At 37.9% G+C, this 23,213-nt stretch overlaps 2 protein-coding genes across 4 annotated transcripts in view; one reads left to right on the top strand and one right to left on the bottom strand.

Moving 5' to 3' along the window:
* The first annotated feature begins 432 nt into the window (after positions 1-432).
* Positions 433-14,432, top strand: st3gal8 (ST3 beta-galactoside alpha-2,3-sialyltransferase 8). The gene is made up of 7 exons (XM_039673929.2): positions 433-564; positions 6,931-7,661; positions 9,900-10,087; positions 10,516-10,695; positions 10,778-10,823; positions 10,910-11,029; positions 11,109-14,432. The coding sequence occupies exons 2-7, from the start codon at positions 7,338-7,340 to the stop codon at positions 11,274-11,276; spliced, it is 1,026 nt and encodes a 341-aa protein (XP_039529863.1). The 5' UTR covers positions 433-564; positions 6,931-7,337; the 3' UTR covers positions 11,277-14,432.
* The window catches only part of unm_sa1614 (un-named sa1614), a 64,841-nt gene continuing 55,626 nt past the window's right edge, over positions 13,999-23,213 (bottom strand). For all 3 annotated transcript variants that reach the window (XM_089125219.1, XM_039673927.2, XM_089125218.1), the window contains exon 28: positions 13,999-15,883. In XM_089125219.1, coding sequence (XP_088981345.1) covers positions 15,809-15,883 — 75 coding nt within the window. In that variant the 3' untranslated portion in view covers positions 13,999-15,808. The remainder of the gene's footprint in view (positions 15,884-23,213) is intronic.

Genomic DNA, 23,213 nt, shown 5'->3' with positions numbered 1-23,213 from the left:
CCAGTTTTTACAAAAGACTCATTCAAGTTTTGGAACAACTTGAGGGTGAGTAAGTATAGTAATGACACAATTTTACTTTTTGGGGTGAACTATCCCATTAAGAAACTTTAATTAATGCTGTCACCTTCACGTAACTTCAAGTAAAATTAAATGCATTTCTAATTACAACATTTAAATCAAATGTAAAGTCTGTACAAATACTAGAAATCATGAAATAATTGAAATAATTAGGAATCTTTTAACAAAGAGTATAGCCTAAAATTTCATGTAGAATACTAACCTTTGTGTCGTTTTGGTCGCTTGGCTGCTATACTTATAAAGGTCCCATCGATGCATTGCTGATCATAGTTTTGAGTATTGATACATAGCCTATTATTGATTTGAGTATTGGTCCCCCCCACAACGTTTACCAGGTCCACACACACACACACACACACACACACACACACACATAGACAGACAGCAGGCAGCAGGCAGGACGTAGAGCTTGACATCATTTCTCCTCAGTCCAAGCAAGACGTAGTTCTGCGAGTAGTTTCCCCACATTCGAGCTGAGAACAAGGGGTAAGTAGCCTAAACTTATGCCGCTTTCTAGACGACAGCATGTGACATTAAGCTAAAACCTGTTTAAACTTTATCAAGCCCGATTTAAATATAGGCTACGTGATAGATTATGATGAGAGAAAGCGGTCTCAGAGTTAACGGAGTTAAACAGAACTGCCTTCTCAAAACTTGTTCTTTTTCTTCGATCTACTTATTTTTTAACCAACCATTTTACTACTAAACAACAGGTTACCGTTACAATATTGATTTCGAGTTGAACACGAATGCACGAGTTTTCACCTCGAAGATTAAACTTGAGCTGAACTTAAAGTGGAAACAGTTCGAACGGTTTGACTCTTTGATAACCTATCCTACATGTTTGTTAAACTTTAGGCTATCCTAAATTGTCCGTTATAAGATTGCTACTTGTAACGTTTTCGGTTGGATGTAGCTAAACCAGATCTCAAAAGAACGTAAGCTTCCTTAGTTTTTTTTTTTTTTTTTTTTTCATGTAATCGGCGTTCAAGCGTTTAATGTGCGCGAGTGACGCGAGTGACTAAATGCACCAGTTGTTTAGATTAAACTACGTGGTTTTATTCTTTACCAGATATGTTTACTAATCTAATTTAATGTGAAATTATTAACCTGCGGCACAGCAGTGTGGGTATGGGCTACTGTAAATGTTTACAGTAAAACAAACTGTACATTATTGTAAGAATACAGTAATTGTGTAGGCCTACTAAACATGTTGGTGACCGAATATTTTAGAGTTCTTAACTGTGTCATTAAATTATATTGTGCAACATAAAACAATGTTCCAATGTAGCCTACATAAAATATTCAAACATTGTTTACATTTTACAACTGATGGTTCTTGCAGGGAATTCTGGGAATGTCCATTTTCATTGAATTAACTTAAAGTAAATAACATTTTTTAAATTAAATAATAACTTTTTAACAAAAATGTAAATCAATACATCAACCCTCCTTCTAAAAGCCAATTATGAGTGTTTATATTTTAGATGGTTGGGATGGTTTTTGCAGGAATTTGCATACATAGCCTATATGTACGTCACTAACCTATGCGTGTCTTTTCGTAGTCTTAAATAGAGACATTTTTGCTCTGGCTATTTTGACGCGTGTATGGTGTGTGAGTGAGTGGCGTAGGTTAGTTGTCACGAGAAAGGTTGACATGGAGCACCTAAATATCGAACCTCCAGGGAATCACCCGTTTTTAAAAAACTGTGAAGAGATTAGAGTCTGCTGGCAAAAAGAGAACATGACGGAGCTCGTAATAAAACTGGAATCAACATTGGCTAGGCTTTTTTGGAAATTGCAAGAACTGAGGGATTTGTAATGTTAAAGCGCCATGAAGATGGCGCTTAGTACTCAATATAAGGTTCTTATTGAACAGATAAATTGCCATATCTTGCTCTCTAACGGAGTCCATTAGGCCTATTAAACATTATCTATTGTGAAGGGTAATTTCGTTATGGTTGTTTATCTATGCTTGATTTTATTTTTAAGGAAGAACCGTGTCTATTAATGGGCATAGTTAAAGTAACGTCTTTTAGATTATTTCCATCTAAACTGGTTATATCTCTTAAAGGTCCTGTATTATGCCCCTTTTCACAAGATGTAAAATAAATCTCTGTTGTCCCCAGAATGTGTATGTGAAGTTTCAGCTCAAAATACCCAACCGATCATGTTTTACAGCATGTTTAAATTGTCATTTTTTGGGGCTCAGAAAAACAAGCTATTTTAGTCTGTTCCCTGTAAATGCAAATAAGCTGCTGCTGCCGGCACAGGGGGCGGAGCTTCATGAGCTCGAGCTCACTCTCGCAGGACAATTTCATCTCACGGAATGATGATAATATCAGAAACTCTCAGTAACGGTGTTCATTTCGAGTCGGACAATAATGCCTACAGAGTCAGAGTGCTGTATAGAGATAGAACATGTGTAGTTTAGTAGTTTAATTACAGTTATTATAACATATTTGTCATCTGCTTGTATGAATCCATTATTTATTAATAGCCTAGCAAGTCTGCTGTTTCGGACCAGGTCCGAATGATGATCAAACAAATACTGAGTTTAATAAAGTTTAAAAGATGAAGCGTCAGTTTTACTTCAGAAAATCACCGTAAGAGCTGAGTAAACACAAAAATTCATAAGAAGTGCACAAGTTGAGGAGTTGAGGAAGCATCCCTGTGGGCGGACATTAGTCAAAAAACTGTTCTACTGACGTCATTAAAGAAGGAAGTAGAGGGATGTAGTCCAAACGGGCTGTTCGATACTAAAAAAAAATTAAATGTTAGTTTAATTAATTTTAATTTGTCAACAGGTTCCACTTAACTAATTTACGTTAAACACACATAATTTGTTCATAACTTCAACATAATAGAATTATGTCATTTTAAATTACCCAATTTAAGTAGTCTCAACAAATTTGTAAAGGCTTCCTGACAGGATTCAAAGGCATTTATGATATTCATTCATCCATTTATATATCATTGGACTAAGTGACATATAATTAAATTGATAGACTTTAGCTAGTTATTTGCTAGCAGAAGCACATATTAGCATCTTGAATGCTAAGATTTACATGCTCCTTTATTCAAAGAAATTGAAAATAATGAAATCAGTGTAATTTAAATGGTTTAATAATTCCAATGTAATTTAACATTAAACACTATTGCACACTATCAAGTCTTCCCCTTTTCTAAATTTCTCAAAAAAAGACATAAAATAACACTTAATTTTAACATTTATTCTCTCTTAATTCAACCATATGCAAAGCATGCTGGGAACTAAAAGCACTGACCAGTTTCAGTTAAGGCAACACAAATCAATCATGTAATCCAACACAAACAGATTAAGTAAACTTAAGTTGTTCGTAGATTTAAGCAGAGAATAGAAAAAAAAACATTTAAAGTCAAAAAACACAATTATTATAAGTAAACTATATATAAATATATTATGTAAAGTGCACAACCTCCCTAGTTCAATTTTTTGAGGCTACTTCTGTTAAATAAAATATCTCGCTTGGCATTGAACTTTGAGCTTTATAATTTTACAGATATTATTTATACTCTAACAACAACCTTTAAAGGGATAGTTCACCCAAACGTGAAAACATCTGTCATCATTTACCACTCAGACCTGTATGAGTTTATTTCTGAGTTTGTTTTCTGTTGAACACAAAAGAAGATATTTTGAAGAATGTTGGTAACCAGATAGTTAATTGTAGCAATTGACTTCCACTGTGTTTTTTTTTTCCTTCTATGGAAGTCTATGGCTACGATCAACTGTCTGGTTACCAACAATTTTTAAAATTCCTTCTTTTGTGTTCAACAGAGGAAAGAAACCGATGAGAAAATGGTGAGAAAATGACAGATGACAGAACACATTTTTTGGGGGGTGAACTATCCCTTTAAGCCTAGTGATGAATGTTTTGAGCAATAGGGCCAAAAGTAAACCTTTAACCATAACTTAATTTTACAGTATTTAATGTGAAAGTGTACATGTATTGTCAATTAAAGTATAGTAAATTTACTGTATACAGCAAAGATAAGAGTACTGACATCTAATAAGTTTTTATTGTAGTATTTTTACATTTTGTTTTCTTTTACATTTTACATTTACAGTTTTTCTAGTCAAATGTACACATGTAGCTGTTCCTGTTTCTTAAGCTTAGTTTTAGGGGTAAGCCATGTGAGTTGACTAATGGGAAAGGAATTGAGGGTGGCTATCAGAGAGGCCGATAAGTGAGCTATGCTTGGAGTGATTTAGTGGGGGTGGTGGGGGATTTTTATTTTTTATTTTTTCTCATGTGGAGGAAACCACACCACACACATCTTCACAACAGTAAGCAGAGAACAGGTAATGTGAAACCCCAAAACAAACCCTTCCCTCAGCAGGCCACTTCACTTCTCACTTGAAACTCTCACTGTAGTGTTAACATGGCCTGACTCTTTATCATGCCCTGAGCAAAACAAGCCTCTTACGCCTCTGCAAGTTAAAAAGCTCTGGTTGGCATCCAAGGCAAATCTACTAGAGCAGGGTTTTATCAGCATCTCTGCAGTTTTTATTCCTGTTTCGTAATTGCTCATTTTTGCATAACTTGGTGTTCGTCTGTGAATGGGAAACAAAAATGGAAAATTTCAGACTCTGTTTGGTAACACAGAACAACATGTTTATTCAAAGAGTTTGTGTAAATCAGAGTGGCTGTAATTGCTTCCAGTGTTGACTTTTGCAGTTGTTGTTGTTGTTGTTAGGTTGGCTGTAACCAACGTTGACACGAAAGTGACACATCGTTTATTGTGAAAATTATTATTAGTATATATTTGTAAAAATTAATATACAATTTAATATACATTACATATTAATACATAAGATAACTGTACATAAACCATAGCAGAAAGTTTTCATATTTTTGCATTAAAAAGAAAAAAAATATTATATTATATTATATTATATTACATTATATTATATTATGAATTGCTATGCCTTTTGCATTAAAAGCAGCTTGTGTTGGGGTAAAGACCATTAATTAAAATACTTTAATGTTCTCAATTCTCATTAGACTCATTAACAAAGACCGCAATGCATTGTTAGCATTTATTAACTACCATATAACATTTGCTTGGTGTGTATGGTTCTCTTCCAAACCCAGAGCGTACCTCAAGGCTCACACAGAAAGTTTGGACAGGAGTCCTGTGAAAAGGGGGTCCCTTTTGCTGAGTAAAGGGCACATTTCAATGAGCAATCAAATCTGAATAGTTTGGCAGACATTGAGGAGCCTCTTGTTTCAGTAATGTGAGAATCCCATTGGCTCTGGTGTTTAACATATTGGTATGCAAATGAATTAGTGCAATAAGGGTGTTTCCTTTGATGCAGCAGAATAAGTAGTCTTTTAACTAGCTTTTCGTAGTTGTATTTTGTCTGTTCTTTGACCATTCAAAGCCAGATTAGGCAGCTGTTATGAGCCATGGTAACTTGGGTAACATGAGAAACCTTGTTATCTTTAAAAAAAAAAAAAAAAAAACTTCACACAACACTGGCTGCCCATGTACCATACCCAGAGCAAATATTACTGTGGCTTAATACATCTGAATCCACTTGTATGGAAACTAATATGTCTTTTTTAGTGTTGTTGTAATTTTGTAGTCTTGATTAGTGTTCTGAATGAACTGCTTGTTTCTCGGCTTAAGCGAATGAGAACATTCTGGATTCATCAGCCCTGGATTGGCTACTTAAAGCTCTCTTGCGTTGTTTTTGAGATTAATTCACTTTGAGTAATGAACGGTGGGGGTGGGACTCCCTTTGCTGACTTGGTGGATTTGGCTGCTCTGGCCAGAGATGTAATTCTGTTTGGTCTGTACTGTAGTGAGACAGCTGTCTGGCAGAGAGAGACGGTTCTTCTGAATCAGCTGAACGTCAGCTGATCTCACATCCCCCACTCCATTACCAGCGTCTCCCTGCTCCGCCGGACACAGATCCCTAACAGATGAGGAAAGTCCTGGACTTCCTGTTTCGCATAGGATCAAATTTCAGCTTTGCTCTGCAGTCACATTGGCTGTCGTTTCTGGGATAGCTTCTTTTTTTTTTTCTTTTTTTTTTTTTTTTAAAGGAAAGCAACTGTTCCAAAGATGTTTGTTAAGGACTTCAAGTAGGCTATTTAAGTACCATGCATCAAGTCCAGGGCTTTAGACTGGGAATTGTGGGAGTAGCTGTTTGACCCTCATCAATCTAAAGATGGATTTGCTGCATTGATGTGATTGGTCCTACGCAGTCAGCGGTGCTTTATTTATGTAGTTGTTCAGCGTGGATGTGGTGAAGAGTTTGAGGGAGGTTCAGCCACATTTTTGCAGTCACAGGAGGGCAACAGTTGTGACCTTTCTTCAACTTCCTCGTTCTATTTTGGAGTGCTTTCCAATGTGTTTTTGAGGAGTAAATAGACAAACAACGGTCCTTCCTTTCTTCCTTATTGGTCAGTTCGTCACGATTGAACATAAAAACATGATTTTGAAGGGAAACAAAACAGTGGCGAAATTATTATTATTTTTTTTTTAAGAATTGAAATGCAATTACAATAAATGTTTACTGTAGCTTAAAAAATGATCCAGAAAAACTTAAAAGTATGTCTTCTGTGCTATATTTGAAGTCTTCTGGTGGTTTTATGTGAGGAAGAGCCTAAACTTTAAGTTGTTAGTCACTGCAATTCTTGCAAAACTCAGCAGTTCGGCATGTTTATTAACATAATCTGATTTGTGAAGGAACCATTCAGACCACGTTGTAAAGTAAATCTTCCAATTCACTGAATTTCATCCATGAATCATGTCGTGACATAATGTCTCAAAATGTTGATGTTCTTGTGTGTTTTTCAGAAGCTTTGGCAGCGGTGGGTTTTCGCAGTGGAATGAAACATGAGCAGAGGCGCCTACAGCTGTACAGACAGGAAGTGAAGCTGCCTCATCTCCGACTCATTTCCTGCACTGTGTTGAACATTAAGGAGCAGTTTGACTCCTTTTAGCGCGTTTCACCATGAGGCCTTGTGCTTTGGTTTTAAAAACTCATGACAGGATGGAGAGATAGAACATGGCCATAATGGATGATCCTGTCATTTTCCACCTCAGATGCCTTTTTTTTTGTAAAGCAACTCATCATACACCATAAAAGCCACAATCCATTTGGCAGGAACAAGCCAAGCCAGAAGTGAATGCATGTTACAGTGGTGGTACCTTTGAATCTTTTCCTCTGGAAAATCGACCCCAAGGTTTAGTTTGTCTTAGCCATGATTTCGAGAAGAAAACTGTATTTAGGTGCTCTGCTTGGTGCTATTTTGTTTTTAATGATAGCTGCTCACACCATTCAGAAGGCCGGAATTGTGCCAGTCACAGTTTTACCCTCTCACCACAATGTTGGGAAACCAGCCATGAACCAGACACAGTTACACCCTATCACTGAGCCAAGAGGAGGTCATTCCTGTAGCTGTACATCCTGTATTGCAGACATGGGTGTGTCAAAGTGGTTTGACCAACACTATGATCATAAACAGAAACCTTACCTCACCGGCAGACAAGATGACATAGATCTGCCCTCTCTGAAGTGGTGGCTGGTAAGAAGCAAATTATTTTGATTTGGATGGTCATATGCTCTTTTATAAAGTCTTGATTTTCTTTACGGGTGTCTACTACAAAAGTACACCTTATGTTAAAAACACATTATTTTTCCACATATTTTCCACTGGGGTGCGTTTCCCATACTTATGCTTAACTTCAATAGAACGATGCATTGTTTAAGAAATCAACTAAAAAGTTTAGACTTTTTCATGACTTTTTCGTTCAACCATGTTGGCTAATGATGTCTCACAGTTAGAGTAATAACTTCTTTTAATGAATCCTTTTGAGATCGAATTAATGCCAGATTTTTTGCTATAAATTGCAGACATGGCATCTTGAGTACTAATTCTCATTTTTATCGGTTATTTTGCTTTATTTCTAGATTCAATCAAAGGCCCTTTTTTCTTTCCTGCTAGAACAGTTTCGCACATGCGCACTCTTCAAAAATGGTGCTTTAAATCTATTGACAAACTAAAAAACGTAAATGAAATTTGTATATATTCTAAATGAAAGATATGATTGTACTGAATGCCAGCTTGGTTATTTTGCTCAAGATAAGGATTTAAGTCCACATGTCAAGCAAACCACAGGTAACCACAGGTCGAGATCAGTTGTTTTAACCACACAACTTTGCGATGCTGTTGATACGATGGTTTCAGAAAACAGACTCGTTGAACTGCGCTGATAATGACAGAACTTGTGGCTATCTAGCTAACAATCCTTTTGTGAAACTCACCTTTGATTAGTTCTGGGCTGCGTTCAGCCCCAACAAAAAGTTCCAAAACGTTTTTTTTAAACGAAAACGGTGGTGTGTTGAACACCCTGTTCTGATGACGCAAAAGTTGCAACTATGGCAGCTGAGAAGGCCATTCTTTGAGCGATTCACACGAGCGATTTTATAGATTATCATGATAGAATATGCTAATTGAAGATAGTTAACTCCACATCAGCAACATAAATTCATCAACTAACCATTCAGAAATGTCTGTATGTTGTCACTTCTTCATCACAAGTCTTTCCATCATTGTTAGACTCCAGTAAACACAAAAGGCAGAACAGTTTCTAAAATTTTTTATTTTGTGCTTCTCTGTGAGGTAATCGGAGCTGCTAACATCCATACACACTCACATACACACAAACACAAGCTCTTGAAACTTCGTCCTCTGTACCGTGAAAAGCAGCTCATTAACATTTAAAGGGACACACACAAAATGACATGTTTTTACTGACCCTCAAAAATTTTAATGAACAATTTTAACATGCTGTAAAAAATGATCTGTGGGCGATTTTGAGCTAAAACTTTGCATACACACTCTGGGAACAACAGAAACTTAGTGTGCATATTCTGAAAAGGGGCATTATACCACCCCTTTAATAACTGAGACATACAGTAAACTGAACAAGTTTCACAGACATTTGATAAACTAAAATGGCATAATGAGTCCCTGAATAAAGAGGGAGTCAATGGTGTGGCCACCAGCTAACTGTTGGGGGTAAAGGGAGACCAGATGATTAGATAAATATGTGATCATTTCGGCAAAAAACTCTAAATGTGTAGATTTACCTCAAAAGGATCTGTTTTCCAATTTTAGCAAAGAGTGGGATAGTTAAAGTTGCATTTGTTTCATTTGTTAGTCTCTAGACAGCCGTCGGTCTTTCTAAGCCAGAGACAGAATAGCTCTTGCGATTCTCAGGCATGCCTCTGAAGTCATAGCTGTAGATATCATTTTCATTTCCCTGTTCTGGCACACGGACACGTCAGGGAAAGACAACAGCTGGTGTGTTCATTCCAGACCATCTCAAGTTCACTTACTATCAGCCTATCTGTTTGCCAGACTTCATTTAAGTGATGGCTGTGGATCCCAGAGTCATTATCTGGTTTCCTTAAACAAAAAAGTAATTCCCCCTTGGGAAAAAGGGCACAAATAGCCATGTGTTTCAGTAAGGTTTCATTTAGCCTAATTAAAGGCTTTCAGAACTTTGCAGGCAATGGCACTAAGAGTGCACTCGTATAAGCCTGAAATTGGTTTGCTGAAGTGTCTTGGGTTTCCATGGCGCATAGAAACGTTCGCAACATTTTTAATCATGCGTTAAGAAAATATAAAATAACACCAAAGACCATTGCTGGGAAAGTCATCTTTTTTTTTTTAACGTTAAAGATGTAGAGATTAGTTGTGAAAAAAAACACATTTGTGTTCCACTCTATAATTTTTATTAATGATATTGCTTTGCAGTCTTTGCAGTCATCTGATGGAGCGATTGAGGATGTCACCCAGAAGATGTTTAAGATAATTTCCCCTCCACCTAATGACGAAATTCCACGGCAAAACCAGTGTCGGAAATGTGCAGTTGTTGGAAACTCAGGCAATCTGTCCAAGTCCAAAAACGGAGCCTTGATAGATTCCCATTCAGCTGTTATTAGGTGAGTTGTCTGCTTTTTATGTGTCTAGTCTAAATACAGTAGTCAACATTTGAAGAGGATCAAAAAAGTTCATCAAACCTGTCCTAAGACAAGAACGGGTATTTTTCAAAATTCATGTATAACTGAGGAAATGTTTTGATCCACTTCTAATTCTGATTAATCTAGTTCACCTGAAAATGAAATCAATACAACACAAATAGATGTTTTTGTACCCCCTTAATGTTCATTGTAAAGACAAAACATAATTGAGAACATTTTCAAAAGATTTTCTTCTAAAATCTTTTCACATTTCAACCACATTAAGGAATTAAAATGTGAATGCTGGTTCATGACTTTAAAAGTGTCTAAGAGATAGATTATTGTCGGCAATAATTTTTTTCGTCTTTTTTTTTTTTTTACTAATGCATTTCCACTGGAACGTTCCACAGAATGAATAAGGCCGTAACTGTGGGTTATGAAGAGGATGTTGGTAATCGAACGACCCACCACTTCCTGTACCCGGAGAGTGCGATCGATCTGAGACCCGGTGTCCATCTCGTCCTTCTTCCTTTCAAATTGAAAGACATGCAGTGGTTGTCCAGCGCCCTTTCCACAGGAGAGATCAAAATGTACTTCAAAATATTCTGAAAATTGTGCAGCATAGCTTTTAATTGAACTAAAATGACTAAATTGTTTGTATATCCCAAACAGGACATACATGAGAGTGAAAAATCGCATAGAAGCTGACAAAGACAAGGTGAGTGTAAATCATGCTAAAGCATGTAAATCCATAAACATATCAATCTGTTAAGCCTAACTTTACCGTCTGTGTGTGCTGACCAGGTGATGGTTGTGAATCCAGCCTTCTTTAAGTACACGCATTACAACTGGACAGAGCGTCATGGAAGGTATCCGTCCACTGGGATAGTAGCCATTATATTTGCTTTGCATCTTTGTGATGAGGTTTGTATTTCTATTTACAGCTAAGATAATCATTTCTGCGTCACTAGATGATTTCAATCATGATGTTCAATCTCAACAGGTGTCAGTGTTTGGATATGGGGCAGACAAGCAAGGAAACTGGCACCACTATTGGGAGAACAACAGATACGCAGGTGCCTTTCGAAAGACTGGGGTCCACAACGCGGATTTCGAGACTGAGGTCATTCATAAGCTCAGTGCAGAGGGCAAAATCAAACTGTACACATGAGTCTGTAATTATGGCCTTCATTGACTCAGTAATGCTCAGTGCCATGTAAATGCCAGGCCAGGACTTGCACTGCAGCCGTAAGGAAGCCAAAGAGACGCAGATCTGTGATCCACCCTACCGTTAATTGACCACTGTGAACTGCACTGAACCAAACCCACAGACATCAAGCTGTAGTCCTAAGACCAAATTAACTCTCTAACAGCATTTTACTCGCTACGTGCCTGAAGAAAAAGACGGATGTTGCCTTCCTCCCCAGTCAGCCATTGAAACGTTGAAAAAGATGAACAGTAAGCAAATTTGCTTGGTCTAAGCCACCTTATATACTTCTTTTTTTATTCAAGCTGACTATCCTCACACGGTGTCTGCACTGCAAATGTGCAATTTGTGACAGTTAAATGGGTTTCTTTCGCGTATAATCCACAAAGCTGTCTAAACTGCAAGAAATGTGTGAACGTTGATCATCAGCTCCATTCACTTGCAGAGCCAGTTTTCAGGGCATTAAAGCCTTAAAGTCAACATGAAGCAGCATTTGCAACCCACTTTTCCTAACAAAATATCCAATGAAGGGAAAAAAACCCGGGTTTGATTTGAACCATTGGTAATTGATTGGATTGTGAAAAGTGGGTGTTAAAGAGGTCCTATTGTGCCCGTTTACGAAGTGTTGAATTTATTTTGGGCGTGTACTAGAATATGTTTTCATGCTTGATTGTTCAAAAAACATAATTTTTCACATATTTTACATTATTACTGCTCCTCTCTCCCCAGTCTGGTTGAACGCGTTATTTTCGATGAAGCCCCTTCTTCCAAAACGTGCTGCGATTGGTTGGCTGGCCTAGTGCGTTGTGACTGGCAGCGTTAAGCGCATGTTTGGGAAATGTCCCGCTCTATTTAGATGTAAATATTAACAATGGCGTCACTTTCGAAGCATTTCGAGCCTGATTCAGACCCTGACAATGTTGTGCATTTCAAGCACAGACTTAGCAAGCACGGATTTCGTTTCAGAGTAGTATATTTTTTTTGTGTGTCATTTTCTTATAGATACGATATAACCCACCGTTTAATCATATTTGTCGGAAATCTATGGTTTAAGGGGCGGTCTTACAAAAGCAAGAGCTTACAAAAGCTAACGTACCACTACATTAATACTGTCTGTAATGTTAAATAGCAGGCTGGCAGAGGCAAAGCTTTCCTTTAGATCACAGCATCGTAGCACTTATAATTGGAACTGTTAATAGAAAACACAACTACAAATAATAATACACAACAGATTGTCCAGAAAAAAATGGGAATGGCTATGTCTTTCAAGAGAAGCTTTTGCATTGTACTCTCTTCTGGAAGCTGTTTTCCGTAAAACAACAAATGTTGAGGTTATAATGTTCAGAAACAGTTTTAAAAATAAATTTTAAGCGTTTGTCAGCCTTAGGCTGTAAAAAACGAAGTAATGAAGTAATTGAAGTAATGCACATTAATAAATTGTGCAAAATAAGACCAGTATTAAAATAGTATGAAGGGATATTTCACTTTCATCTTCACAACGCCAAAGAAGATATTTTGGAGAATGTTGGGGTTCAAATAACATCAGACCCAATTTAAAAAAAAAACACTTTCTCAAAATATATTTTTTGTGTTCTGCAGTAGGTTGTCAAATGTACTGGTAGTACAGGTGCGGTGGGGGCGGCAGTGGCTCATGTAGGTTGTCAACAGACCAAAAGGTTAGTGGTTCAATCCAAGTGTCGAGGTGTCCATGAGCAAGACACCTAACCCCTGCTGCTCCCGACGAGCTGGATAGCGCCTTGCATGGCTGTTATCGAAGTCTATGTGAGGCAAAATGTAAAGCGCATATGGGGTATTTTCTGTACCTGCTGATAGATGCTGCTTTTAAACACTCTCCTTCATGTTTTTACAAGCGCTCTAAGCATCAAAGGTTTTAAAAAAAAGGCATATAATAGGCAATTACTTATAAAAAATGTAAAAGTTTTTACTCTAGTACTGAAATTGGTACAAAGAACCACAAAATTTGACTGGTAAAATGTTGGTGTTTTGAAAACCCTATTCTTCAGAAAAAGAAAAAAAGGCATACTGGTGGTTAGGAATGACATGAGGGTGAGTAAATAATGACAATTCAAGAACATTCATTCCTGGGTGAACTAAAGTACATAAGATATGATTGAATTTCATGTTGACTTTAACCTTTAACCTGCAGTGGATTAAAGCATTTTAGATTTAAGTTTGTGGATTATAACGTTTCAAAAGATTGAATAAGCAATAAACACATTTTCGAGGAAATTATAGCGTATTAAGACGTTCACAAATGTTATTTTAGATTTCACTGACATTGTTCAAGTCACCACACATTTTCTGCATTGATATTTGAAGGACTCTTCTAACCTCTAATTTAACCATAGTGCCAATGAAATCACCTAATTGTACCTAAAACACATGCTGGAAGATGTATATCACAGAGCTGTGAAAGCACCGTATTCTAGATTGTAGTTGAGAGTGTGGAGTTTCCTATGGGTGCGTTATGTGTTTAATAGCATTATTTAGCTTTAGACCAAAGCCGTCCCTAAAGTATTTTAAATCTCAGTGGCCTTAAAATGACCCATTAGCACTCATACAACAGCCTGTATTGTGATGTACAGTTCTGGATATAGCAAATGCTGTACTTTCATACATGTTTGATTCATTATCTTTTACTCCTGAAATACAATTGATCTCTGTATTTTTGTTCTGTTTTTTTTTTTTTTTTTTTTTTTGCTAGTTTGCATTGTGAAATTTAAGGATTGTGACAAGGTTGAAACTTGAGCTGTAATTTCGATGTTTGTTGCCAAGTATTACCACACGCGTGTTTGTTCTGTGGTTTTATGTTCTTGAATGTATTTTAGGCTTTGGCATTGCTTCATGTCAGTCAGTGGATATCAAAGCTTACAGAGTTTTCATGGAAAGGAGAGTCACAAGAAATCTGAAAATACAAAAACACTCAAATTCAGTTTTAATCTAATTAGAAACAAAACCAAAGCATAAACAATACAAAATTATTTGAATTCAAAAGTCACAGTTTAGGGAATCAAGGACAGTAATAAAAAGATATTTGATAATTTTGCATAAATAAAAATACAGAAAAACATACAAGCTTTTTTTTTTTTTTTTTTTTTTTTTAAAGAAATACACAATACATAAATATCTCACAACACCCTAGTTTTCCATTCAGGTTCTTTAACAAATAAAAAGCAAATTCTGAAACCACATTTTCAACTTGTACTGTAATACATGACGGTCTATATACAAGATCCTCTGATCCAATAGTTTAATTAAAATTGACTATTTATTCCACCTCCCTTGTGGAATAATTATCTAGGAGGAGTCTGAGCAGTACAGTCAAGAAAAGCTGTGGCCAAATTACTTTTTATCGTTTTGTGTGCATCTCAACATGTGACCGCAGATGTAATGTTCCCTGGGTGTGACATAATTTGCAAAAAATGTCTTCTGCCACAAGTAGTTCTCTACTCTAAAGCACTTTAAGAAGTTAGTACAGACTGTCCAGTTGAATGTGATGGTTTGATCCCATTGTAATGGCCAAATTGTGTGGTGTGTGCACATCTTTGTAACCTGTGATTAATCTGTGGTCTGTTTTTAATAAACCACTTACTTAACTGTTATTATTTTATCTGAAGTTACAGAAACAATGGTGTTTCACCCAAAATCAAAAGAAAATTCCCTTTGGAATAAAGACGTTTTAGGAACATTAATGTTTTATTAAAACTATTTTTTTTATTCTGGGATATATATATATTTACCTTTTTATACCTTCATTCATTTTATTATTGAAACTAGTAGTATTTTTGTGCCATTTATGTAACAAAATACTGTACAGTATATAATAGAGAATAATAAATGACAACAATGATAATTCAAAATTAGAATAGAATTAAAAATAACTAACAATTTGGGGGAAAGTGTGCTAAATCATTGAGAAGATGTCAAATATTCTTGGTATATAGAAAAAGCTTTTTCTTTTTAATGTAGGTGAAATATGACCTGAATGTGTTTTTGTGCTATTCGTCCAAGCACACGGTTTTCATCATTCATTCTTTTCTTTTCTAAAATAATTATGTTGTTACCAAGTTACCCAGTCACAGAAAATTGTGCTTTAAAGCCATTCTTTTTTTGTCTCCATTTCTCAGCAATCTCGACATCACACTTCCTCAATACAATTCTGTGGCCTGACATAAATGATTACTCACATTCGAGTTCAGTTCAATGTAACAAATGACATGCGGTTCCTGCTGTGTGTGCTTTTGGGGCAGTTTTAGGATGGTACATGGGGAATGGACCTGAACAACCACAAACTATGAGAATTTTTGAAAACTACGAGAACTACTCGTTCCCATCTCTCCTGGCGCTGTGAGCGCTGCTTTGTTATGCTGATTCTTCATTACCGGTGGTTCTGTGGGTAGACTTCAAGCCCCTCATTTCCCAGGGTGCTTTGGCAGTAAAGTCAACCGTGCTATGATTTCAGGTCCTGGCCGGCTTCATTCGGTGAGCATAGAGACAAACGATGCTGGAAATAAGCCCGTTCTGTCTGGCTGTCCCTCGATGTAGCCATGCTGAAAGGAAGATATTACAGGCTCTGGTTAGAGTCCTCAAAAGGAAGGATAAGAAATTCAATTAAATGAAAAGGCGGTGCATGACAACATGTAATGAAGAAATAATGTCATTAACAAGGGCTGAGCTTCCTGACTGAATGAAACTGAAAAAAGCAATGCTGCGAACACAGAGGATGCAGGATGTTTTTTTTTTGTTTGTTTTTTTCATGATTCATTTCACTTTCAAAGCTCTTTCCTGCATGCATAGAGTCTCTCAATGAATCCATACGAAATGTATTCTTTTGATGGGCCATCTAGAGGCTATTTTTCCTGTTGAAGCATCTGCAGTATATTAGACAAGCCCTTTGGAGACATGGGCGGCTCTCTGACTCAGAATAAAACATGGACCCTGAGAGCTCTGCTCTGATCAGTTCCATCTGCTCCCATGGGATTGTGGGATAGATCTGCACACACAGCATGACTGTAAAAGGCTAACAAGAACCCTACCGCTTCCTCGTCAAAACCATCTTTAACCGAAGGCTTTCGAGCCATTTATCAAAGAGATACGTCAAAGGGCTGAAAACAACTGAGAATTAAGTAGAAAACTCAAAAACGGAATGTAAAACACGAAAGCACAATAGAGCTGTTCATCTAAGAAGAATTTTTATGTCAATTGATTGCCATTGGTTTTTAAATAACAGTTTTCTGTGGTATAACTTAGACTTAGACCTGAGTGCAAAAATGGAGGCACTAGACCCTTCTACAGCTGAGATATCGAAACTCAAAAATTCGACCCAAAAAAAAAAACGACAGTGGTACCCCTTTCGGGGTTTTTTTTTTCGGGCGAAAAATTAAGTTTCTCCAATCTTCCCAAAACTCTGGATTCTGATAGAGGGCCATGAGACTTAAACCTGACTGCAAAAATGGAAGCTCTAGACCCTTCCAGAGCTGAGAAATCGAAACTCAAAAATTCGACCCAAAAAAAAAAAACGACAGTGGTACCCCTTTCGTTTTTATTTTTTTTCTCGGGCGAAAAATTAAGTTTCTCTAATCTTCCCAAAACTCTGGATTCTGATAGAGGGCAATGAGACTTAAACCTGAGTGCAAAAATGGAGGATCTAAACCCTTCCAGAGCTGAGATATTGAGATATTTATAATGGCATAACGCCCTAAAAAAACGACAGGGGTACCCCTTTCAATTTTTTTTATAAATATCTCAATATCTCAGCTCTGGAAGGGTCGAGCCTCCATTTTTGCACTCAGGTTTAAGTCTCATGGCCCTCTATCAGAATCCAGAGTTTTGTGAAGATTGGAGAAACTTAATTTTTCGCCCGAAAAAAAAAAACGAAAGGGGTACCCCTGTCGGTTTTTTTTAGGGCGTTATGCCATTATAAATATCTCAATATCTCAGCTCTGGAAGGGGCTAGAGCCTCCATTTTTGCACTCAGGTTTAAGTCTCATGGCCCTCTATCAGAATCCAGAGTTTTGAGAAGATTGGAGAAACTTATTTTTTCACCTGAAAAAAAAAAAAAACGAAAGGGGTACCACTGTCGTTTTTTTTTTGGGTCGAATTTTTGAGTTTCGATTTCTCAGCTCTGGAAGGGTCTAGAGCTTCCATTTTTGCAGTCAGGTTTAAGTCTCATGGCCCTCTATCAGAATCCAGAGTTTTGGGAAGATTGGAGAAACTTAATTTTTCGCCCGAAAAAAAAAAACGAAAGGGGTACCACTGTCGTTTTTTTTTTTGGGTCGAATTTTTGAGTTTCGATTTCTCAGCTCTGGAAGGGTCTAGAGCTTCCATTTTTGCAGTCAGGTTTAAGTCTCATGGCCCTCTATCAGAATCCAGAGTTTTGGGAAGATTGGAGAAACTTAATTTTTTGCCCGAAAAAAAAAAACGAAAGGGGTACCACTGTCGTTTTTTTTTTTTTTCGGGTCAAATTTTTGAGTTTCGATATCTCAGCTGTAGAAGGGTCTAGTGCCTCCATTTTTGCACTCAGGTTTAAGTCTCATGGCCCTCTATCAGAATTCAGAGTTTTGGGAAGATTGGAGAAACTTAATTTTTCGCCCAAAAAAAAAAAACGTAAGGGGTACCACTGTCGTTTTTTTTTTGGGTCGAATTTTTGAGTTTCGATTTCTCAGCTCTGGAAGGGTCTAGAGCTTCCATTTTTGCAGTCAGGTTTAAGTCTCATGGCCCTCTATCAGAATCCAGAGTTTTGGGAAGATTGGAGAAACTTAATTTTTCGCCCGAAAAAAAAAAACGAAAGGGGTACCACTGTCGTTTTTTTTTTTGGGTCGAATTTTTGAGTTTCGATTTCTCAGCTCTGGAAGGGTCTAGAGCTTCCATTTTTGCAGTCAGGTTTAAGTCTCATGGCCCTCTATCAGAATCCAGAGTTTTGGGAAGATTGGAGAAACTTAATTTTTTGCCCGAAAAAAAAAAACGAAAGGGGTACCACTGTCGTTTTTTTTTTTTGGTCGAATTTTTGAGATTTGATATCTCAGCTGTAGAAGGGTCTAGTGCCTCCATTTTTGCACTCAGGTTTAAGTCTCATGGCCCTCTATCAGAATCCAGAGTTTTGAGAAGATTGGAGAAACTTATTTTTTCACCCGAAAAAAAAAAAAAACGAAAGGGGTACCACTGTCGTTTTTTTTTTTTTTCGGGTCAAATTTTTGAGTTTCGATATCTCAGCTGTAGAAGGGTCTAGTGCCTCCATTTTTGCACTCAGGTTTAAGTCTCATGGCCCTCTATCAGAATTCAGAGTTTTGGGAAGATTGGAGAAACTTAATTTTTCGCCCAAAAAAAAAAAAACGTAAGGGGTACCACTGTCGTTTTTTTTTTGGGTCGAATTTTTGAGTTTCGATTTCTCAGCTCTGGAAGGGTCTAGTGCCTCCATTTTTGCACTCAGGTTTAAGTCTCATGGCCCTCTATCAGAATTCAGAGTTTTGGGAAGATTGGAGAAACTTAATTTTTCGCCCAAAAAAAAAAAACGTAAGGGGTACCACTGTCGTTTTTTTTTTGGGTCGAATTTTTGAGTTTCGATTTCTCAGCTCTGGAAGGGTCTAGAGCTTCCATTTTTACAGTCAGGTTTAAGTCTCATGGCCCTCTATCAGAATCCAGAGTTTTGGGAAGATTGGAGAAACTTAATTTTTCACCCAAAAAAAAAAAAACGTAAGGGGTACCACTGTCGGTTTTTTTTTCGGGCCGAATTTTTGAGTTTCGATATCTCAGCTCTGGAAGGGGCTAGAGCCTCCATTTTTTTTGCACTCAGGTCTAAGTCTCATGGCCCTCTATCAGAATCCAGAGTTTTGGGAAGATTGGAGAAACTTAATTTTTCGCCCAAAAAAAAAAAAACGTAAGGGGTACCACTGTTGTTTTTTTTTTCGGGCCGAATTTTTGAGTTTCGATATCTCAGCTCTGGAAGGGGCTAGAGCCTCCATTTTTGCACTCAGGTCTAAGTCTCATGGCCCTCTATCAGAATCCAGACTTTTGGGAAGATTGGAGAAACTTAATTTTTCGCCCAAAAAAAAAAAACGTAAGGGGTACCACTGTCGTTTTTTTTTTTTTTTGGTCGAATTTTTGAGATTTGATATCTCAGCTCTGGAAGGGGCTAGAGCCTCCATTTTTGCACTCAGGTTTAAGTCTCATGGCCCTCTATCAGAATTTGGGAAGATTGGAGAAACTTAATTTTTCGCCCCAAAAAAAAAACGTAAGGGGTACCACTGTCGTTTTTTTTTCGGGCCGAATTTTTGAGTTTCGATATCTCAGCTCTGGAAGGGGCTAGAGCCTCCATTTTTGCACTCAGGTCTAAGTCTCATGGCCCTCTATCAGAATTTGGGAAGATTGGAGAAACTTAATTTTTCGCCCCAAAAAAAAAACGTAAGGGGTACCACTGTCGTTTTTTTTTCGGACCGAATTTTTGAGTTTCGATTTCTCAGCTCTGGAAGGGGCTAGAGCCTCCATTTTTGCACTCAGGTCTAAGTCTCATGGCCCTCTATCAGAATTTGGGAAGATTGGAGAAACTTAATTTTTCGCCCCCAAAAAAAAAACGTAAGGGGTACCACTGTCGTTTTTTTTTTTCGGGCCGAATTTTTGAGTTTCGATATCTCAGCTCTGGAATGGGCTAGAGCCTCCATTTTTGCACTCAGGTCTAAGTCTCATGGCCCTCTATCAGAATTTGGGAAGATTGGAGAAACTTAATTTTTCGCCCCCAAAAAAAAAAACGTAAGGGGTACCACTGTCGTTTTTTTTTTCGGGCCGAATTTTTGAGTTTCGATATCTCAGCTCTGGAAGGGGCTAGAGCCTCCATTTTTGCACTCAGGTCTAAGTCTCATGGCCCTCTATCAGAATTTGGGAAGATTGGAGAAACTTAATTTTTCGCCCAAAAAAAAAAAACGTAAGGGGTACCACTGTCGTTTTTTTTCGGGCCGAATTTTTGAGTTTCGATATCTCAGCTCTGGAAGGGGCTAGAGTCTCCATTTTTGCACTCAGGTCTAAGTCTCATGGCCCTCTATCAGAATTTGTGAAGATTGGAGAAACGTAATTTTTTGCCCCAAAAAAAAAAACGTAAGGGGTACCACTATCGTTTTTTTTTCGGGCCGAATTTTTGAGTTTCGATATCTCAGCTCTGGAATGGGCTAGAGCCTCCATTTTTGCACTCAGGTCTAAGTCTCATGGCCCTCTATCAGAATTTGGGAAGATTGGAGAAACTTAATTTTTCGCCCAAAAAAAAAAAACGTAAGGGGTACCACTGTCGTTTTTTTTTTCGGGCCGAATTTTTGAGTTTCGATATCTCAGCTCTGGAAGGGGCTAGAGCCTCCATTTTTGCACTCAGGTCTAAGTCTCATGGCCCTCTATCAGAATTTGGGAAGATTGGAGATACTTAATTTTTCGCCCAAAAAAAAAAAACGTAAGGGGTACCACTGTTGTTTTTTTTTCGGGCCGAATTTTTGAGTTTCGATATCTCAGCTCTGGAATGGGCTAGAGCCTCCATTTTTGCACTCAGGTCTAAGTCTCATGGCCCTCTATCAGAATTTGGGAAGATTGGAGAAACTTAATTTTTCGCCCAAAAAAAAAAAACGTAAGGGGTACCACTGTCGTTTTTTTTTTCGGGCCGAATTTTTGAGTTTCGATATCTCAGCTCTGGAAGGGGCTAGAGACTCCATTTTTGCACTCAGGTCTAAGCCTCATGGCCCTCTATCAGAATTTGGGAAGATTGGAGAAACTTAATTTTTCGCCCAAAAAAAAAAACGTAAGGGGTACCACTGTCGTTTTTTTTTCGGGCCGAATTTTTGAGTTTCGATATCTCAGCTCTGGAAGGGGCTAGAGCCTCCATTTTTGCACTCAGGTCTAAGTCTCATGGCCCTCTATCAGAATTTGGGAAGATTGGAGAAACTTAATTTTTCGCCCAAAAAAAAAAACGTAAGGGGTACCACTGTCGTTTTTTTTCAGGCCGAATTTTTGAGTTTCGATATCTCAGCTCTGGAAGGGGCTAGAACCTCCATTTTTGCACTCAGGTCTAAGTCTCATGGCCCTCTATCAGAATTTGGGAAGATTGGAGAAACTTAATTTTTCGCCCAAAAAAAAAACGTAAGGGGTACCACTGTCGTTTTTTTTTTCGGGCCGAATTTTTGAGTTTCGATATCTCAGCTCTGGAAGGGGCTAGAGCCTCCATTTTTGCACTCAGGTCTAAGTCTCATGGCCCTCTATCAGAATTTGGGAAGATTGGAGATACTTAATTTTTCGCCCAAAAAAAAAAAAGTAAGGGGTACCACTGTCGTTTTTTTTTCGGGCCGAATTTTTGAGTTTCGATATCTCAGCTCTGGAATGGGCTAGAGCCTCCATTTTTGCACTCAGGTCTAAGTCTCATGGCCCTCTATCAGAATTTGGGAAGATTGGAGAAACTTAATTTTTCGCCCAAAAAAAAAAAACGTAAGGGGTACCACTGTCGTTTTTTTTTTCGGGCCGAATTTTTGAGTTTCGATATCTCAGCTCTGGAAGGGGCTAGAGACTCCATTTTTGCACTCAGGTCTAAGCCTCATGGCCCTCTATCAGAATTTGGGAAGATTGGAGAAACTTAATTTTTCGCCCAAAAAAAAAAACGTAAGGGGTACCACTGTCGTTTTTTTTTCGGGCCGAATTTTTGAGTTTCGATATCTCAGCTCTGGAAGGGGCTAGAGCCTCCATTTTTGCACTCAGGTCTAAGTCTCATGGCCCTCTATCAGAATTTGGGAAGATTGGAGAAACTTAATTTTTCGCCCAAAAAAAAAAACGTAAGGGGTACCACTGTCGTTTTTTTTTTTGGGCCGAATTTTTGAGTTTCGATATCTCAGCTCTGGAAGGGGCTAGAGCCTCCATTTTTGCACTCAGGTCTAAGTCTCATGGCCCTCTATCAGAATTTGGGAAGATTGGAGAAACTTAATTTTTCGCCCCAAAAAAAAAAACGTAAGGGGTACCACTGTCGTTTTTTTTTCGGGCCAATTTTTGAGTTTCGATATCTCAGCTCTGGAAGGGGCTAGAGCCTCCATTTTTGCACTCAGGTCTAAGTCTCATGGCCCTCTATCAGAATTTGTGAAGATTGGAGAAACGTAATTTTTCGCCCAAAAAAAAAAAACGTAAGGGGTACCACTGTCGTTTTTTTTTCGGGCCGAATTTTTGAGTTTCGATTTCTCAGCTCTGGAAGGGGCTAGAGCCTCCATTTTTGCACTCAGGTCTAAGCCTCATGGCCCTCTATCAGAATTTGGGAAGATTGGAGAAACTTAATTTTTCGCCCAAAAAAAAAATGTAAGGGGTACCACTGTCGTTTTTTTTTCGGGCCGAATTTTTGAGTTTCGATATCTCAGCTCTGGAAGGGGCTAGAGCCTCCATTTTTGCACGCAGGTCTAAGTCTCATGGCCCTCTATCCGAATTTGGGAAGATTGGAGATACTTAATTTTTCGCCCAAAAAAAAAACGTAAGGGGTACCACTGTCGTTTTTTTTTCGGGCCGAATTTTTGAGTTTCGATATCTCAGCTCTGGAAGGGGCTAGAGCCTCCATTTTTGCACTCAGGTCTAAGTCTCATGGCCCTCTATCAGAATTTGGGAAGATTGGAGAAACTTAATTTTTCGCCCCAAAAAAAAAACGTAAGGGGTACCACTGTCGTTTTTTTTTCGGGCCGAATTTTTGAGTTTCGATTTCTCAGCTCTGGAAGGGGCTAGAGCCTCCATTTTTGCACTCAGGTCTAAGTCTCATGGCCCTCTATCAGAATTTGGGAAGATTGGAGAAACTTAATTTTTCGCCCCCAAAAAAAAACGTAAGGGGTACCACTGTCGTTTTTTTTTTTCGGGCCGAATTTTTGAGTTTCGATATCTCAGCTCTGG

Source organism: Pimephales promelas, chromosome 21 (genome assembly GCF_988280905.1).
Source record: "Pimephales promelas chromosome 21, fPimPro1.hap1.1, whole genome shotgun sequence".
NCBI lineage: Eukaryota > Metazoa > Chordata > Actinopteri > Cypriniformes > Leuciscidae > Pimephales > Pimephales promelas.
This window is presented reverse-complemented; position numbering and strand designations above follow the sequence as displayed.

What these genes read in the sequence shown, in the direction of transcription:
- st3gal8 (XM_039673929.2), top strand. Translation starts at nt 7,338, where the DNA reads ATGATTTCGAGAAGAAAACTGTATTTAGGTGCTCTGCTTGGTGCTATT. An exon ending in CCTCTCTGAAGTGGTGGCTG is followed by an intron (nt 7,662 to 9,899) that starts GTAAGAAGCAAA and finishes ATTGCTTTGCAG; the next exon opens with TCTTTGCAGTCATCTGATGG. An exon ending in TAGAAGCTGACAAAGACAAG is followed by an intron (nt 10,824 to 10,909) that starts GTGAGTGTAAAT and finishes TGTGCTGACCAG; the next exon opens with GTGATGGTTGTGAATCCAGC.